This window comes from Octodon degus, unplaced genomic scaffold (genome assembly GCF_000260255.1).
Source record: "Octodon degus isolate 3935 unplaced genomic scaffold, OctDeg1.0 scaffold00039, whole genome shotgun sequence".
Lineage (NCBI taxonomy): Eukaryota > Metazoa > Chordata > Mammalia > Rodentia > Octodontidae > Octodon > Octodon degus.
The window spans coordinates 10741340-10760593 of record NW_004524615.1 but is presented as its reverse complement, the minus strand read 5'-3'; the positions used below and the strand labels follow the sequence as shown (position 1 = coordinate 10760593).

General features: G+C 37.9%; 1 protein-coding gene across 1 annotated transcript in view; it reads right to left on the bottom strand.

Moving 5' to 3' along the window:
- Nucleotides 1-14785, bottom strand: part of Nalcn (sodium leak channel, non-selective) — a 357549-nt gene extending 342764 nt beyond the window's left edge. The window contains exons 1-2 of the mRNA XM_012514741.1: nucleotides 14678-14785; nucleotides 11112-11294 (exon numbers count right to left, since the gene is read on the bottom strand). Coding sequence (XP_012370195.1) covers nucleotides 11112-11294; nucleotides 14678-14785 — 291 coding nt within the window. The remainder of the gene's footprint in view (nucleotides 1-11111; nucleotides 11295-14677) is intronic.
- Between the last annotated feature and the right edge of the window lie 4469 nt (nucleotides 14786-19254).

The following is a 19254-nucleotide window of genomic DNA, read 5'->3' as shown; positions in this document are numbered from 1 at the left end:
CTTAAGCCACTGAGCTATCTCCCCAGCCCTGCAGCTTTTTAAATTGATATGATCCCATTTGTTGATTGTTAATGTTCTTCTTGTATAGTTAGGGTTCCGTTCAGAAAGTCTTATGTGTGTATACTGCCAGAGTGAGCACTTACTTACACCTATGATTCTAAGAGCTTTAACTATTTTATCTCTAGCAGGTTAAGTGTTTCTGTTTTAATATTTCAATCTCTGATCTATTTGGATTTGAGTACATCCTGAGCAATATGGGTCTAGCCTCAATCTTCTGCATGTGCATAACCAAATTGCAGATGCAAATTGTTGGTTCCATTTTCCCAGAACCAACTTCTCTTTGTCAAAGTTGAAGTGTCTGGGCTTGTTCCTTTATTCATTGTTCTGTTCCATTGATCCACATTTCTGTCATTCAGTAGAATGTTCCCTTATCACATATTTAGTTGATTTTTGTATTTGATAAAAGAAAAGGCTCTAATATTATTATTCTGCTTATAGATATACAGTTTTCACAATATTATTTATTAAAGAGATTGTCTTTAACTTGTTGGGGGTTCTTGGTACCCTTGTCAAAAATCAATCTAGGGCCAAGGAGATATAGCTCAGTAGAATAAGAGCTTGCCTGGTAAGCACAAGGGCCTGAGTTCAATCCCCAGTTCTGAAAAAAAAAATCTGCCGGAATGCACGGATTTATTATTAAGCTGTTATGTTTCATTAGTGTGTGTATCTGTTTCAATTGTGTAGCTGCATAGTTTCTTTTAAACTCATGTAGTGCTGTGCTTTATATCTAGTTGTCTCCTCAATGTCTTATGTGCTCATTGGTGGGTTTTTGGCATGGTAACTTGATCATAGGGATGTGATCCATATCACTGGATTAGTCCATGAAGAGTTTATAGCTAAATGTGATGTTGAGAGGTGAAATCTAGTCTGAGAAAGTGGGTCTCTAGGGGTGTGGGTGAAAGTATTTAACTCATTCCCTCCTCCTTGACTCTGTCTCTGTCTGTTTCTCTCTCTCTCTCTCTCTCTCTCTCTCTCTCTCTCTCTCGCTCTTTCCCTCTCCTCTCCTCTCCTCTCCTCTCCTCTTCTCTCTCAAATCTCTCTCTGACAGTATTTTCTATTTGTATTTACTAAAGTATCTGCCCCCAAATTTCTGTGAAACTAGAAGAAACAAGATAATGAAATCATATCTGTGCCAGTGGAAACATTTAACTTATCTGTAGTTGAAACTTAACTTATTCACAAATCCTAACACAGACACACTTTGAAATTCAGATGTACCTTGGTTCCTTGGGGCTAAATCTTGGTGCTTCCACCACTTAATTGCTTCACTATTAATTAGTACAGCTACTACTTCTTTCCTCCTTTTCATAGTATCAAGACTGGAAATCACCAACATAGGTCCATCCTACCATAGTCCATCAGTTCTAAGATATGTGCTCCCTTGTTTCAACTCAGTTTAAAGTTTCTGAATTCAGGATTCATGTTGCAATGGGTCCATCAATGGTAATATTTAATTTTAATTAAAAATTAGCAGTAATTAGCAGTCTCTACAGTATTATATAAGGACCTGTGAATCTATGAACGGCCACTGAAGGAAGGGAGCAATTCAGTGAAATAGGGTAAAGCTTATACATTAGCATATTATTTCATTACTTTGTTCATTTACTTATTTTTGCATTCTAAGAATTGAACCTAAAGCTGACACATCCTAGCCAAGGTGTCGTCCACTGAGCTACATCCTTAGCCTTTATTTTTTAAGATTTTTCATTTTTGAAACAGGATCTCACTAAGCTGTAAAGGTCAGCCTTGAACTTGTGACCCTTCTGTCTCATCTCCCAGGTGGCTGGAATTATGGTTTTGAAACACTTCTCCCAGCTCAAATTCCAGTTTGGTTGGGTGTATACAAAATATCCACTACTTAGCTTAGTACAGTCAAATAATTTCGTCATGAAGGCTTTAAATGCTTTTTATCATGTAGAAGTAGGCTGTTTCACTGTTATAAATGCATCAGAGACATTTGGCAAAATGGATTGGATTTGACCTAATGCATTATTAGTCTTCTCACTTAAATTAATGGACATAGGTGCTTATCTTCTGAAATTTGCTATTCAATATGATTGCAAGAACATACTCAATGTAGCAAATGAGACGTGCCCCTAGATAGGCAAGATTCTCTCTGAGGACTGAGGCTTTCCTTGGCTTTGTCTTTCCTTTTTCACAGGACGAATGATGAACTCATTGTAAGGTTCAATAAATTGCTGTTGAAAACTAAAGAAAAGCATGAAAACTATACTTGGCTTTAAGAATATAATTCTTGCCCTAAAATATAGCTATAACATAAATATCTTAACATTTAAAAACAGAAATATTTTACATTTATGTATATTATAATTATTTAGTAAAGTATTAATTCCATAAAATAATGGGAAGTACTAGAGAATTATAGCTTTACCACTTTGGTTTTGAAACATAAAATTTCTGGGGTTGATTCATTAGACATAATTTTATACATTAGGAACTGTTAGGTAATATTAAGTGTAATACAATATTGTCAAGACAGGGCAGGAATTATTTTAAAGACCTGTGGATAGGCAACCACACAGCAGTTTTCTTCGAAAAATGAGTTATTATGAGATTGGATGTGGTGGTCCATGCTTGTAATTGCTGAGAGGCGAAGGCAAAAATACCACCCTGGGCAACCATATGACTTGGCTCAAAATAAAATTTTAAAAAATAAATAAAACCAATTTTAAAAATATACACTGTGCATGGAAATCAAAAATAATTAAAGGCCAAGCCCACCCAGAATCACTCGTAGATGTGTACATCAACACACTTGCAGTATTCCACAAGAAAACAAGGTAAACAGCTGTTCTTCACTCAGTAACTAAGTTGGACTGTTCATTAGAAATACTTCAGGTACAGATCAATGCATATTAGGAATTTAATATTTGTACTCTTTTGTTCCGAGCAATGTTAAAGCATATTAAGAAAAGAGCTACCTGAGGATTAAAATGTGGAACACAAATACTCATGAGGTCCTGCATATGTATGAGCAGACACAAGCTTCATTCTTATGAGTTAACACACACAAGTATTTGCAAATGACTCTGGATGAGTGGTCTAAACCATTGAGTGAGAGGTAATGGCAGAACTGTTGGCCAATGAATTAAAATAGAAAAAGCATGAAAAAATATGGGTTTTAGAAAATGGATACTTACAATTTTTTAAATGATCATGGACTTAAGTGATGAGGCCATGTGAAGCAATCCTTGACTATATAAATGAGAGAGATCCTCTCAACAGCCTTCTGTGGACAGATGTCTTTCTAGGTTTTGTTTTGGCTTGATTTTGTTGACTTGGTTTTTTGTTTTAGTTTTGTTTTGGCTTTGGATTTTTGAGACAGGGTCTTGCTTTGCAGTGTAGGCTGGCCTTGAGTCCCCTGCAAGCCTCCTGCCCCATCCTCCTAAATGCTGGGCTTACCGGCATGTGCCCCCACTCCTGGCCCCACAGATGACATTTATGAGATAACTTATATGTTTATATTAGTCCATATTACTCTTGTAACGAAAAAAGCAAAAAAAGTCAAATTACATATAAAACTACAATAAAAATTTAAATTAACAATATGAATACAATGAGATAGATAGTATTTTGTCAAAATTGTTTGATTAAAAGTATAAGTTTTAAATACAGGACTGCAATGCCAAACCCATACCGATCTTTGTCTGCACCTGTTATGAAATTCCTGCATGAAGAAGACTGCGGTGCAAACAGTAAAGTTAGGGACCTGGAGACAAGCGGGACATGCCTTGGGTTACGTCAGGCAAGTGATGGCAGTGCTTGCCTTCACCGTTGCAGTTTGATGGCCAGCTCACAACAGCACCCATTCAGGGGGATGGTACACTCAGAGCTTGGTTGAGGATAATTAGACTCATCTTTAACCAGACCTAACTGAAGCTTCACCTACTGTTAAATGCTCAATCCCAGTTGTAATGATGCATCAACCACTGCTGTTTCAAGGTAATGTTAACAAAGTAATAGTACTAAAGTCCTCACTCCATTCGTACTTAGTACTTAATATACTTTTATTAGTATATGTTTGTGTTACATAATGCAGACCTTCATAATGGGCAGCTGGCCTGGGTAGTTATCCCATCTTCATCCTTTTTATTTCCCTTTCTCTTCCCCTCCCTCCAGTTTCCCCCTATTCCCAGACCCCCTTCCTAGCTCCTACCACATGTCTTTTGATTAAATGATTCTTTCATGCTTTCAATTATTTATGCTTTCTGTGTCCCATATAAAAGAAACTTGCATATTTATCCTTCTATCTCAGATTTATTTCACTTAGCATTCTGTGAAATAAAGTTCATCCATTTTCCTATAAATGAAGCAAATTTATTCTTCTTAAGAGCTAACAATTACTCCATTGCATATGTATATAATTTTTATCCATTGATCTGTTGATGAACATATAGGTCACCTTCAAAATTTAGCCATTCTTAATTTTCTGCTATAAACATGGGTATGTGATGTATCTCTGTAATACGATATTTTCAATTCTTTTGGGAGATATTCAAAAGAGGTATAGTGGAGTAAAAAATAGAATTTCTATTTTTATTGATTTTTAGAATTCTACCTATTAATTTCCATAGTGGCATACTAGTTTAAATTTCAACCAACAATAACCCAATTATTCCAGAATGAAAAACAAACAAAAAACCTTTGTATGTGATTTGAATTTTTAATTCTTACAAACTCAAAATAGTAAAAACAATTTTTAGTTTCTCATAAATGGCTCATAATCTTTTGATGGAGATTTAAAAAATACTGAAAGTGTCCATTCATAAATTTTGAAAACAATTTGGCAATAAATCATAAGGTTTTATTTTCTTCAGGGCTAGAGATGGAACCCATGGCCTTCACACAGAACTGCAGCCCCAGCCCTTTCAATCTTTTATTTTGTGACAGGGTCTTACCAAACAGCTAAACTGTCTGAGCTGGCTTGAATCTGGTATGCTCCTGCCTCAACAGCTCAGAATGCTGGGATTACACATGCACATCACCACAGTTTAGTAATTTGCCTTCCATAATTATTGATTCAACTTCTAATATATAAGATATTAAAGCATCATTCAGTGCTCTGTTTTCTTGGGATGAGTACATAATTTATGTAGCACACCTACCTCTGTATTTTTTATTGTTAGATCATGACAGAGTGGTTCCTAGTGGTACTTTTGTGATGGAAATCTCTATCTTTCTCCATTAAGTGACTAACAATTTAAAGTTTTATTCTAGGTAAATGTCATATATTTGTTTCATTCAAGCTAGAATCTTAATAAAAAAGCACATGGCAATTTCAATCACAAAGCACTCTACCCAGAATACTCAGGCCTTTCATTGCAAGGCAGAGGCAGCCAGAGCCTGAATGACCAAACTACACAAGCAACAGTGTCATCTAGGGCCCCTCAGTTGGTCACAGAATACAAAACCGGGCCATGCCATGTCCAAGGGAATAAAATCACAAAATGCATAAATGACCCTTTAGCATTCTCCGAAGGCCACCTTTCCTCCAGGATGTCCACTTAAGATAGGGATGGGTCAATGCATGAGCTAGTGCTTAGCAAAAATGGGCTTGCAACTTTGTGGAAGACCTGGAGAATGCTGGGATCACCCTGAAACCCTTTCACTGAGGCAGAGCTTACGTGAACCAACCAAACTCCTTAACATAGAAAGTACCAGTAATTACGTGGAATGCTGAGTGGAAATGTGGGCAAAGGAAATAAAAGATATGAAAGTATCAAAACTAGAAATAGGAAAGCACAAAAAATAATATTTCAATAGTTGGAAATATTTAAAAAAAAAACACAAGAAAGTATTCAGGAAATTTAAAAAGAATGGAAAGACCATTTTTTTAAAAAAGAGGAGTACACTACAGAACAAAAGAGATGGCCCAGCAAGCACAGTGAGGGAAGTGAAAACAGAAAAGGTAAAATTCAATGGAATTGGAATTAAAGAAAATGATGGAAATGGAAAATTGAGGTGGACGCTGGTGTGATTGAAAAGCAAGAATCCTGACGGACAGTGTAGGATGGAATGAAGTAAATGTCACCTGACGTGCTCAGCAAACTGTTCCTGGCACTCAGCAAGCAAAAACGTATCCTCAGAGAACTACGGATTTAACAATAAAGAGAGAGAGAGTCAATACTTAGGAGAAAAAAAAATCAAATCACAAAGAAGAGACAAGACATATTCTCAGCAGTAGCATTTTGTCCCACAAAGTAGTGAAACAGCATGTCTAAGGATTTCAAGAAATAGGACTTTGAGAGGAATAAAAAGCTAGAAATAGATCATCCATGTAAATCAAAAAGGAAAGATGTTAACATAATGGCAAAAATTAGAGAGTTGGGAAAGTAAATGTATTCCTTTTAAAAAATAATTGACAGAATAAGTAAACCAACTGGTTAATATAAACAAAAGGGAACAAAACAAACAATACTAGCAAACTTAATTTAAAAACTCAGATTAAAATAACAAAAATACATAGTTAAGATAACATGCTACTGAAACAGGAAATTAAAGTTGTTTTAAGTAATCTTATGTTAATAATTTAGACAGACCAAATAGTGGATAATTTTCTAAGAAAATACACTCCCCTCAACAGACCCCACTACATCAAAGAAGTTTAAGTGGACCAAATCCCACTAGAAGAAAGGAAATACTGTGAAGTGAAACAAATACAAAAGCTCCCGAAGCACAAGTCTTCAGAAGATATTTATGCCAAAGTTGAAAGTTAAAAAAAATCCTGAGTCCTCAGGGTTTTAGGTTACAGAAGTACATGCTTACACACACACACACACACACACACACACACACACACACACACAAAAAAAAACAACCCAAACAAACAAAAAACACCTTAAAATCCAAACCTGAAAACCTGACAAACATTCTATAGAATCTAGACCCATATCTCTCACCACATACTAATCAAAAATCAAAATGGATCAAAGGTAGAAATATTAAAAGAGAAACACTAACTCTGCTGGAAGAGAGGATAGGTAGAACTGTTAGACAGGTGTAGGCAAAAATTTCATGAACAAAGCCCAAACTCCATGGGAAATATGAAACAGAATCAACAACTTGGATCTCATCTTATTAAAAAGCTTTTGCACAGTGAAAAAAATTAACAACAATGTGAAAAAGAGAGAACACACAGAGTAGGGAAAAAGTGTTTGTCAGCTGTTCCTCAGACATTGTACCAATGAGCTTAGTTATGCTTCAAAAAGGTTCAACAGGACTTAAATAAAATAATAAGAAGTCAAATAGCACACTGAAACTGCATAAAAATAAAAAAAAAATGTGTGAGAATGAAAATGTCCATCTTTCTAGTGGGGCTTTCTCCTCAGTGTAAGAATAATTCAATATCAGGAAATTTATTACAAAAGGAGAAAAACAATCATTGGAAAAATTAAAAAGCTGTCCCAGATACAACTCTGAAAGCTTGGAATTGTTCATTCTTTAATCTGAAAAAGATGCATACTTGCAGCTCAGATTCTTAAAATTGCCCAATGAGAAAATCCTAGAATTATTTTGGATAAGCTAGCAACAAAACAAACACAATCATGCCCCTATCGTTACTTATAATTTTTCGGCAATATTAGCTTATCCAATTAAATATAAGAAAAATTAGGGATGTGACAATTGGAAAGAAAAAGATCAGTCTGTCTCTATTTACATTTGATACGTGATACGAAATATCAAAAGAATTAATGGACTGCTATAATTAATGCAAGATTTAATAATCTAGTTTAATATAATACTCTTTTGGATAAATCAAAACCTTTAAGAGCACCATAATTTGGAATATATAATGGAAGATAAAAACCTCATTTAGACAGCAAAAAGATAACACACGAAAGCATAAGTATAACAAAAGTGAGGAAGATCTATATAAGAAAAACTATATAACATTCTTACAAAACACAAAAGCAGACTTAGTAGAACAGAAATTCTGCTCACAATTTGGATGTTAAGAATTCTGTATGACACAAGTAACTATGAGCAACCCCAAGGCAATGGAAAACTGAAAGAGAAACTGAAATTTATGTCACAGAGGCTAATATTCCCAATCCTTACGAATGTTCAAATGGGAATTTTTAAAAAATCACTCAAAATGGCTCGTAAATACAGTAGTGCCCTCAAATGCAAATCAAAATGACACAGATTTATTATTTCCCATCCATCAAGTTAGCAAGTATCTAGACATATTTGTGGTGAACATGTGGCGAAGTTCCGTACGATGCTGGTCAGGGAACGTGGAGCCTAAACAAATACTAAATGACGCCGTCAGGAAGCACTCAGTCATCCTAGAATGCAGCATGTTAAAGGAGATACAAGACTCATTTCTCCCAATGGATCAATGACATGGAAAATATTTTGCAGAATAAGTAGGCCTGAGACTTAATAGATTTTTAAAAGACTTAAAATGTAACAATCAGATACATTATGTGAGCCTTGAGTCCCGATTCAAATGCACTCATTGTAAAAAGTAATATTTGTGATGACTGGGATAAAACAAACATAGGATGAGTATTAGGCTATATCAAAAAGTTTATGTTAACTGTTCTATATACAATGATAGTCTTTATATATAAAAAAAACAAATAAAATTTTACTGGTCTGTAATGCATAAAGAGCTGTTTCTTGGGCCTGGGAGATAGCTCAGTATAACTGTTTGCCTGGCTACCACAGGATCCTGAGTTTAATCCCTGGTACAGCAAAAAAAAAAAAAAAAAAAAAAAAAAAAGACTTGAGGAAACCACAAAGATTAGAACAGAAATTAATTCAATTGAGACAAAAAAAAAAAAAAAAAAAAAAAAAAAAAAAAAAAAAAGCTGTTTCTTAAAGGACTTGATTTCTGCAAGTTGCTCCAAAATAAAACAAAGTTGACCATTATGGTTGGTGTTTAGCTGTTCCCCAAAGCCTCATGAAGTCACTGGGGCGGTTCTGGAGTCTGTGGCTAATTCATGATCCATTGCGGGGTTGTGGGTGTGAGTGCTGCACCAGCCCTGGGGTGGGTAGGCTGCAAACAATAGAAAGGAGGGGGAGAGGCCTGCTAGCTGCTTGCAGCTGTGGCTCCTCCCTTTGTTCTTTTCTGCTTTCCACTGCCATCAACTGCTGCCCTCTGCCATGTGCCACCCTGCCTCAGTGCCAACTGGGAATGGACTAAAGCCTCCATTAACTATGAACTAAATAAGCCTTTCCTTCCCGAATTTTGGATATCTGGTATTTTGTTCCAGCAAAGAGAGGAAAGTCTCCGAGACACTGGCCAAATGTTGATCATTGCTAATGTTGGGATTCATCAGCCCTACAACCTACTTCTATTTAAACTTCAAAATTCTATGAAAAAGTAAAATCAGAATAAGATTCTGTGATTAAAACCTTACAAATGAATACAGAAATAATACATTTGTTTGTGATCTCTCTCTCTCTCTCTCTCTCTCTCTCTCTCTCTCTCTCTCTCTCTCTTTCTCTCTTTCTCTTTCTCTTTGCATTTAGTACAGGGTCTATAGTGTCTACAGGGTCTCACTACGTAGATCAGACTCATAGTGATCCTCCTGTGTTCAGCCTCCCAAGAGCTGGGATTACAGGTGGGTGTCATCACGCCCAGTCTCAATCACTGTCTCAGCATGCCCCGGGGGTGGGCCTGGCATGAACCTCGGCCTCTACACTCTGCCTAAGCAGATACTTTAGTCTACTGAGCTATATGGCCAGAGAAAATATCTCTTTTAAGAATAGCATGCAGTGCATTGTGGATAAAAGGAAGCAAGAAAATTAACTAATAGCTGTAAGCTATGCATTATCTTATTAAATTCTCAAAATCCTGATATGAAATGAAACACTTTCCTCCTATGATTTCCCAACTTTAGACACTGACACAACAGTAAATAAACATCAAGCTTTGAGTTGAACCTGTCATTTGTCAAACTGTAACCCCCAACCTGCTGAGCCATTGTACTACTGTCGCTTCAAATGGTGCAGCCTTCTGGGACAGCATGATCTATATAATTTTAACTTCAGTAAAGCACCAAAGGAAGATATATCCTGTGACAGAAATTTTCTTTCCTTTTATGCAAAATTTTTAGCTTATTTTTGATTGTCACTGGTGTCAGCTGTATGCTACACATTCTTTGCCTTATAGTCTCCAAATTACTTTTGGTCTCATATCATGTTTTCTTTATCTACTTGTATTTTCAGAATGCCTCAGTTGATGACCTCTCCCTGAGTATATCCACACTACAACTTTATCATGAAACACTTATTCTGTGTTCCATGAGTCAAAAAATGTTCACATGTAACTACAGGCAAGTCATACGCCAGGTCATGGGTCCAGCCACAGGTGACATGTTAAACCCTCTTCTACACTGCTGGAAGCCCACACTTACACCATCTACTTCTTTTCCAGATCTTCAAAGACTTCATAGAAGTGGTTCAGTTGAATGACGTCAATTTGATTGGCTTGGGAACCACCTAGGAAATTAGAGCACAAGTCTGGGTGTCTCTGTGTGGGTCACAGAGGTGTGAATTTGGGCACCAAGTATAGTCCCTAGTTCTCTTGGCTCTGACACTATCCTCCTGCTCTGTTTCTTGGATGAAATATCTGAATGAACATCTTTTCTTCACTGTGTTCTTCCACTTGATACCTCAAGGCCAGCCCACCATGCACTGATTACTCTGAAACTTTAAGATGAAGTAGAGGCCAGGGAGATGGTTCTAGTAGAATTAGCGCTTACCTGGCAAGCGCAAGGGCCTGAGTTCAATTCCCGGTTCCACCAAAAAGAAAAAAAAAAAAAGATGAAGTAAACTTTTCCTTTAAGTTCTGGGTAGCAGTTATTGTGTCTCAGTAAGACAAAAGCTGATTAAAACAGCCATTAATCTTTTGCACATTCTTATAACTTACTTCTGTCGATGGGAGTTTTGCAAGATTTCAAAATGAGTGAAGTAAAATGATGCATTATTTTACAGAAATTAATATGAACATATTAAACTGATTAAGATGCTCAAAAATGTCCTTCGGTTATTAACTGAAGTGACATGAGAACACTCACCTTGACAATACCCCGGATGTGCATCTTTGCTATCATCTCTGCGGTGTAGAGAAACATCAGTAGAGTGTCCAATGTGAAGGTCACATACTGAAGCGGAGGGTAGTGCTCGAAGGTCATTGGTGTGTTCATGCACACAGAGATGACGCTGATGATGGCGCAGATGCGCAGCAAAGAGTGGACCCACTGCAAGGACAGTCCAAAGTGACTAGGAGGTACTCTAAGCCAGAACCTTAACTTTAAGAACCACACTACTCAAACATCAGTATTAAGGCTAAATTATTACATCAGCACAGAGGCAAGGGCGAAGGAAGCAAGCATCTGCTCAGTGTATAGGGTGTACTAAACATTTTCCCCCACTCTTGTCGTATTTGTCTCTAGTATTTGAAAAGCATCTGATTTTCCATATGACACACCGAAGGTTAGGATGCATTCCTGGAGTCAGGCATTCATTTTGGAGAAGTTATTTTTAACTCAGATTCTCTTTCAAAATTATAAAAAATACATTTTAATGTAAATCTTATGTACATACACTGTCTAAAGATTTTCCTTAATGCCAAAATAACAAGAAAGAATTAAAACAATGAATATGTTTACATGTATATATGTACAGAGCATACAAACACTCCTATATATTATTTTACGATGAAAAATAATACTCAAGGGCTGGTGAGATGGCTCAGTGGTCTAAAGCACCTATTTAGAACAAGCTTAGCAAAGCACAGGGACCACGGTTCAATCCCCCAGCACCACATGCCAGCCAGCCCCGCTCCCTGGTGGGCTGAGCTGCCCCCACCACACACATAAATAAAAATTTAAAAAAAAAAGAAAAATAATACTCAAGATGAAAAGTAATTCCATCTATATGCTAAATCTGTACAATTAGCATAACTAGTGAGTTTAGCATATAATCCTTAGACATAATTTAAATGTTGCTTATTGGGTAGCTCCAATATGTAGGTGGTCACAATAATTCATTGATTTTACACTTAACCTGAAAAGAAGGCATTGTCTGGTAGATGGATTCTGCAGGCAGTTAAGCAAACACTAGCAAATCCTTAAGACAAACAATAAAACATATTGCCAGAATTTTAAGGAGATGCAGACAGTTTTAGGCTAATGACTCAGTTTAAATATTTGCCTGGCAGTTATATTTTCATAAAGACATAATACTAATAGTTCCATATCACATTAGGCATATAAGATTTGATGTATTTTAAGGATTGATGTACTTTTCATACAATTTAGAAGCACTCCCATAAATATCAGTGTTTACATTTCACCCCATCTGGACCTCCTACATGAAGGATCCAATAGCCAAAAGCACTTCAAAAGCATGGGTTCTTCCCCACAAAATCTGTTTTGAGTTTGAAGAAAGAACCATAAAAAGCATTTATTTATTTATTTATTTATTTATTTATCTATTTATTTATTTTTGTAGTACCAGGGATTGAACTCAGGACCTTGTGCTTGCCAGACAAGCGCTTATTCTACTGAGCTGTCTCCCTGACCCCTTATACTAGTATTAATAATGTCCATTAATGCCTCTAAGGCTACATTTGTGACATTAATTTCTTTGGCAGATCTCAGAAACTTCTCTATGGGGCAGACACCAAGAAAAATTCTGTGAATGTTTTCTTTTCTCTTCTTCTCCATTCTCTAAGCATGAATGGAAGATCCATCAGGTATGATGAAAACATACAGTGAATATTAAACTTAAAAATGTATTCCTATAAAGAATATGCCACTTCTAATATGCTTCAAAATACTCTCCCATGTCTTGAACACACTTATCCCAGCACTGTCTGTACTTCCTGCCACACTTCTGAAGGTTCTCTTTGTTGACGGCCATTAGCTGTGCCCTGCTGGCTGTTTTTATGTCCTGAATGGATGCAAAATATATACCTTTCGTGGGCATTTTGGCTTTGGGGAAGAGTGAGACGTCCCAGCCACAGACCTGGTCAAGAAGGTGGATGAGCACATGATATAAATGTTTACAACCAGCCTTCTGGTTGCATGCCACTGAGCAGAGCCAGTCACTGCATGATCTTTGGTTAGCTCATAAAGATGGTTACAAAAGAGGACTTCCTGAACTGCTGCAGAAAGTAGCAAGAACAACAGTACAAGTGTGTTCAAATTGAGTGGGAGCTTTTTTTTTTTTTTTGGGGGGGGTGAATTAATGGCAATGTGTCTTTCTGTAATGATTTTTTAAAATAATTTAAAAAAAATAAACATTAACCATAGTTTTTGATAGCACTTCATAGGTATATGCAAATCAGAGTGGACAGAAAAGCAGCTCATTCTGAGTGGGAGTGCAGTGAGAATGACATAACCCTCAGGCTGCCCTAAGGGAGGAGGATTTGATCCTTCAGTGGAGTCAGGACAGAGCCCTGTGAACCTGGGCATGAGCAAAGGGCACCATCGGGCTGTAGGCCGATCAGACAACCTGCGGAGGGCAGGTAGGAAGCACTGCTGAGACCCCTGTGCATGGTGTGCAGCTGCAGACCAGGGTGGCAGCCACCAGCCCCGAGCCTACACACTGAATGCGACATGCTATCACCTGCAGTGGGGGACCAAGGGACATTTCCATGACTGCAAAGCAGGAGGGGAACGGTGCTGCAGAGAGAAACCTAGGTGGCTTGAGGAAGTAATCTGAAGGGCAAGCCAGAGAAGGAAAGACAGAGAGAGATGGAAGGAAGCCCACAGAACATGTTCACCTGACGTGGGGAGGACAGCTGGCCTGAGGGAGGCAGCAGCTCAGTCTGTGTCCTGACCGAGTTAGTTAGGAAGTTGCTCCTACTCTGCACTGTAGAGCTGAGCTCCGAGACTGAGGCTTCGGCTTTCTTGCTTAGTACAGATTGCTGTCCTGCCTCCCAAGCAGTGGTAGTTCGCATGGAAGTTCTTCCTCTGGGAGTCTCATTGACGTAGCTGGGCAGAGACACTGTCCACTACCTCTTTAGCCTTCAAAACAACTCAGAGCTTGCAATTAAAAAAAAAGCCCTTTAATTCCAAACCTGTGCCCGGTGTCTCAAAGACTCATGCGTATTGAGCATGGTAAGGAAAAGACTTCAGATGAGAATAGCTTGCTCAGCCAGGTGCAGTGGTACAGTCCTGTAACGCCAGTACTCTGAGAGGCTGAGGCGAGGACTGCAAGTTTGAGCCCGGGCTGAGCAATTTAGGGACTTAGTGAGACTCTGTCTCAAAATAAAGAGTAAATAGCTCAGTGAGAAGCTCCTGGGTTCAATCCCCGATGCTGAAAAACATACAGAATAGTTTGCCCATCTCAGATCACTTTAGGAAGTGGAATTCACTCTACACTTTGACTCTAAGGACAGCAATTCCACCGTGGGATGGAGGGAACCCAACCACCTGTGCCTTCCTGTGGAAACTCACAGCAGTGCCTCATCCTTTCCTTTGAATGGTTCCCAACTTCCAGACACTGAGATTCATTCATGTTTCACCATAGCTCAGACAGACAGTTCAAAGCTAAAGGTATGTTAGGTTTGAATTTACAAATCAAATTTCCCTTCTCTCAGCATGTGCTTCCCAGGCTGCAAGAGGAAACTTACTGGCTTGTTAATCCAGAGTATGTCAGCATTGTCTGATAGCGATTCATCGGGACCAAAGTCAGTTACAGGCTGGGCTTCCACCCTGGAGCTCTGCTTCCTTTTGAGCATGCTGAAATCAGCCTTAGGATGCAGGTACAAAACCACAGTCTGGAGAAAGAAAGAGAGTGTTAGCCAGCGCCTCATTCATCTTGATGCATTTGGTCTCCTCAAACGCATCAAGCCCCTTACATATACTGGTTGCACACACTTTATTCTAGTGTACATAACAAACCTATATGAAAGTTGTAAGAAAAGGAGACAAAATTAATATTGATAAAAGGTCATTTCTTTATTCTCCCAACCTAGTAGTTTGTCTTACATACTTCATAAGCAGTTTGGAAAGGAATGGCTTAGAATGGATGGGGTACAACAGCTTGCCTCATAGACTACTCATATTATTGGGGCATCTTTTGAGAAAGATGTCCATACACCTAAAGCTGCATCCGCTTCAAGGCAATGTGTGCTGCACAGCTGCTTGCCAATGTAGGTGAACTACCCAGAGTTTCTTCCAGGGTTTCCGCCCATGCTAGCTTACAGGACATCTGCAGGCATCACCTGTTTCCAACAATAGTCTCCTGTCTTCCTCTGGATTCTGTACTTCCTACGGAAAGGATGGAGAACAGAAAGACACAGAGTAGAATCTCCTCTAAATGGAGATTTTTAAAACTTTAATTTTATGTTAAAAAAGCAGTGATTGGGGGCTGGGGAGATAACTCAGTAGAATTAAACTCTTGCCTGGCAAGCGTAAGGGCCTGAGTTCAGTCCTCAGTTCTGGAAAAAAAAAAATGCAGTGATTTTCTCAATTCTTCCAGTTACTCTGAAGTGAATTCTTCACCAGTTTGTGCCAGAGAGAGGGACGTGAGATGTTGGCTTGCTACCGGATTTTCCACAGCTGTGGGTCCTTTGCCCCCTGCTCTTTGTGGCCACCACTAACACCTCCAATGGATCAGCAGCCACTGAAGGTGGAGGACTTCTAAACATCTGCCCCTTGGAACACAACTGGTAAATATAGGGAACATAATGTAAGTGACACACTGTCAAGGCAGAGAGTCCACAGAAAGACCCCCCCATTTGGTTAATGTCTGGACTGCATCTCAAAGAAAGGAGAATAGCTAATGTCTTTTCAATATATAATATAGTTTGGTGTCCTCAGTAGTGGTATATTATTTAATCTTTACCACAGCACTCAGAAAAATCATCTTGTTTTTTAATGCATGCATGAGAAATTCCAGTCTTAATGCTGATAAATACTTGGGCAAGGCCACATAAGAAAACTGGCCTTTAAAACAAGGTCTAGCTGGCTACAAAGTGTAAGCCATGCGGAGGTGACTGAGCCAGAGATGAGGACTGTTAGGAGCTGAGGCGAGCTCCCCCAGTGGGCAACGTGCAGCTGTACAAATGACAAGTTAGGAAAGGAGTCGTGCAAGCACAGCAGTGTTCACTGGCTCTCTTGTTGGGTAGTCCATGGAGCTGCAGAAAAAGCCTGAGCAAGGACAACGGGTGCCACTCCATCCTTCCTAGGCCACAAGGAGAACAAGATTGTGCTTGCAGTGTGGGTGAAAATGCACACTTGCAAATTTAGGTTGTTAACCCTCCCGAAGAGAAGCTTATTATTATTACCACACAACCTAGGCTGTTAAGCTTAACCTCACTATCTCTCTGAATATCAAACATCTTAGGCATAACATGGAACAGGTATTTTTCATCAAGTATTGATATGTTGAACTTTAAGTCCCTACAGAATATGATGAAAAACATTTTAAAAATTAAAATATATTTTAAAAATAGGCATAAAGAATTATATACTTCTTATGTTTATACATAAGTCCAGAAATCTAACCATACACAACCTTGTAGCAGGACAGTCTGCAACATTCCTTTTCCTGTCTCCTGCCTTCATTGACCACCCCCTTCTTTTTAAACAATCATCTACCTGAGAGACAGCTCAGTAGTTTCCGAAATTTTCTGATTAAGGAGATTATGGGGCCAAAGAGGAAAAATGATGGATGATGTAGAGTGTGCCTAAGGAGAGCCACATGGAGAGAAAACATCCTCTCAGGCTTTCACAGAGAGCACATTGGCCAAGCAATGGTCGTGACTCATCCACATGGCTGACACTGACAAAGGATCTACAATCTGAGGTACAGGATCTCAGGATAAATCCTGAGGGGATTTCACTGACCTTATCAGACCCAAAAGCTACAACTCTTGTTGCATAGGTCTTGCTTTATCTTGGTCTTAACCATCCAGCAGAAAAGTATAAAAACGAAGTATAGGAAGTAAAGCCATGCTGTTATGTTGAGCTGTAGGGGACTCAGGTCAACAATTTCTGACATTGCCAGTCAAGTGGAAGACCCAATACTATTATGGACTACTGGACTTTTTTAGAGTATTATGCTCAGTTAACACACCTATAATATTCAAATGACGCAACTAAACAAAAAAGGGGACACAGATGAATGTCCATTTTGTATCTGTGTATTCAAACTGGTTAAGATAGATACACAGTTACATTCTCTTAATGAATAGAGGGATTTGTTGTAACAGTGTTCATAAATAGGATATCATGTCTATATCTTGTACAGCAAATAACCACTAGGAAGAGAGCATGCAATGTGTTTATTATTGAAACTGCCATACCAATTTCATTTGAAACTGTCTCATTGCTATTTGCCTCTCAATAAAATTACAGAAAAAAATTTCTCTAAAAAAAAAAGATGAAATTACTGCATCATAACTATGAGTAATATTATCAGACTTAGAAAAAATTTTGTGGGTTGGCACTAGTTAAAATTCATGCTGTCTTCAATATCATTAAAGTTTATTATCGTTTTGAAAAAAAAAAAAAAAGAAAATGCACACCTGCAACTTCCACTGGGGAAAAGAAGAAAGCACACCTACTTAGGACAACACAACTGGGACTCCGATTCAACTGTGCATCAGATTCTGTGGGAAGGGTGTCTCCTGTCACTGTGTGCTGCCCCATGCTCCTGGGTAGCACCTCTGCCTAACTCCTATTCCCAGAGGAAATCAACCTAATTGGCTCTCAGACTCACTAGGTATTTCCAGGTTCCTACTGCCTGTAATGCTGAGTTTGGATATGGGAAGGAGTTGCAGCAGGTTTCACTAATTGATTTTATTTTACGTAATTGGAGTTAGGGACTCTTGACATGCTATGTAAATGTATGCAAAATATTCAAATTATACTTGCTTTCTGATTTACATCGGAGGAGGAAACATCTGGTGGCCTTGATTTGAGATGCCACATAAATGACAGTCTTCTACATATCCAAAGACTAGATGCAAAAATTTAGAAATCCTTCAAGATGACAGAACAGAAACTAGGAAATAACAGTTTTACAGTGAATCCAAAGATCACACCAAGAATTCCATAGACCTGGCCACAGTGCCTTTTCCACCCTACCAAGGATACTGATGACGCAATGAATTCTATGCACTTCTCATTACCCATATGCCACCTGGAGAAAAACTGATTTTTGTTTGAGTTATGTAAGGAATTAAATGTCTAGAATTTATGTTTTCAAAAAGCAGTAGTTATTTTAGCTACATTTAATTTATCAAAACAGTGTAACCATAATTGAATGACATTAGTTGTCACTCACTTTGATATTCCTTTCACCTGCTGTCAGCATGTCTCCAAATCAAGCAGTGCCTAAGGAATGAATTGTGCAAACTCCAAAGAAATATCCCTCATCCATAAGTTCCTTATAACTCAACAAGGAACTCTTGAGTCTCTGAAAACTTGACTGGCTTAAAAATATCTAATGGGAGCCAAGCATGGTGGTGCATGCCTATAATCCCAGAATTTGGGAGGAAGAAGCAGGAGGGTTTCCACATATTCAAGGACAGCCTGGCCTACAAGTGAGTTAAAGTCTGTCTTAAAATACATCATGAGACCCTCAAATAAATGATATTTTATAAAGTATTTGAGTAGTAAGTTTACGTTATAAATATAAGGAATCTAATAATAATTTGAGGCCATTGATTTTATTTATTTTATTTTTTTCCATAATTTTATTGAGAAATAAATAGCAGTGAGACAGTTTCAAATTGAATTGGTAGGACATGTCCAAAAAGTAACACATTGCATACTGCCTTCCTAGTGGTTATTAGTTGTACGAGATTCAGACATGATATCCTATTTACAAACACTATTAGAACAAATGCTTTTATTCCTTGAATTAAGAGAATGTAGCTATATAACTATGCTAGACATTTTGAATACACAGATAGGAAATGGTCATTCTTCTATGTCCCATTTTTTTGTTTAGTTCCATCATTTAAATATTACAGCTGTGTGAACTCAGCAAAATATTCCAAAATAGTCCAGTAGTCCATAATAGTATTGGGTTTTCTGCTTGATTGGCAATGTCAGAAGTTGTTGACCTGAGTCCCCTACAGCTTAACATAACAACATGGCTTTATTTCTTACACTTTGTTTTTACATTTTTCTGCTAGATGGTTAAGACCAAGGTAAAGCAAGACCTATGTAACAAGAATTGTACCTTTTGGACCTG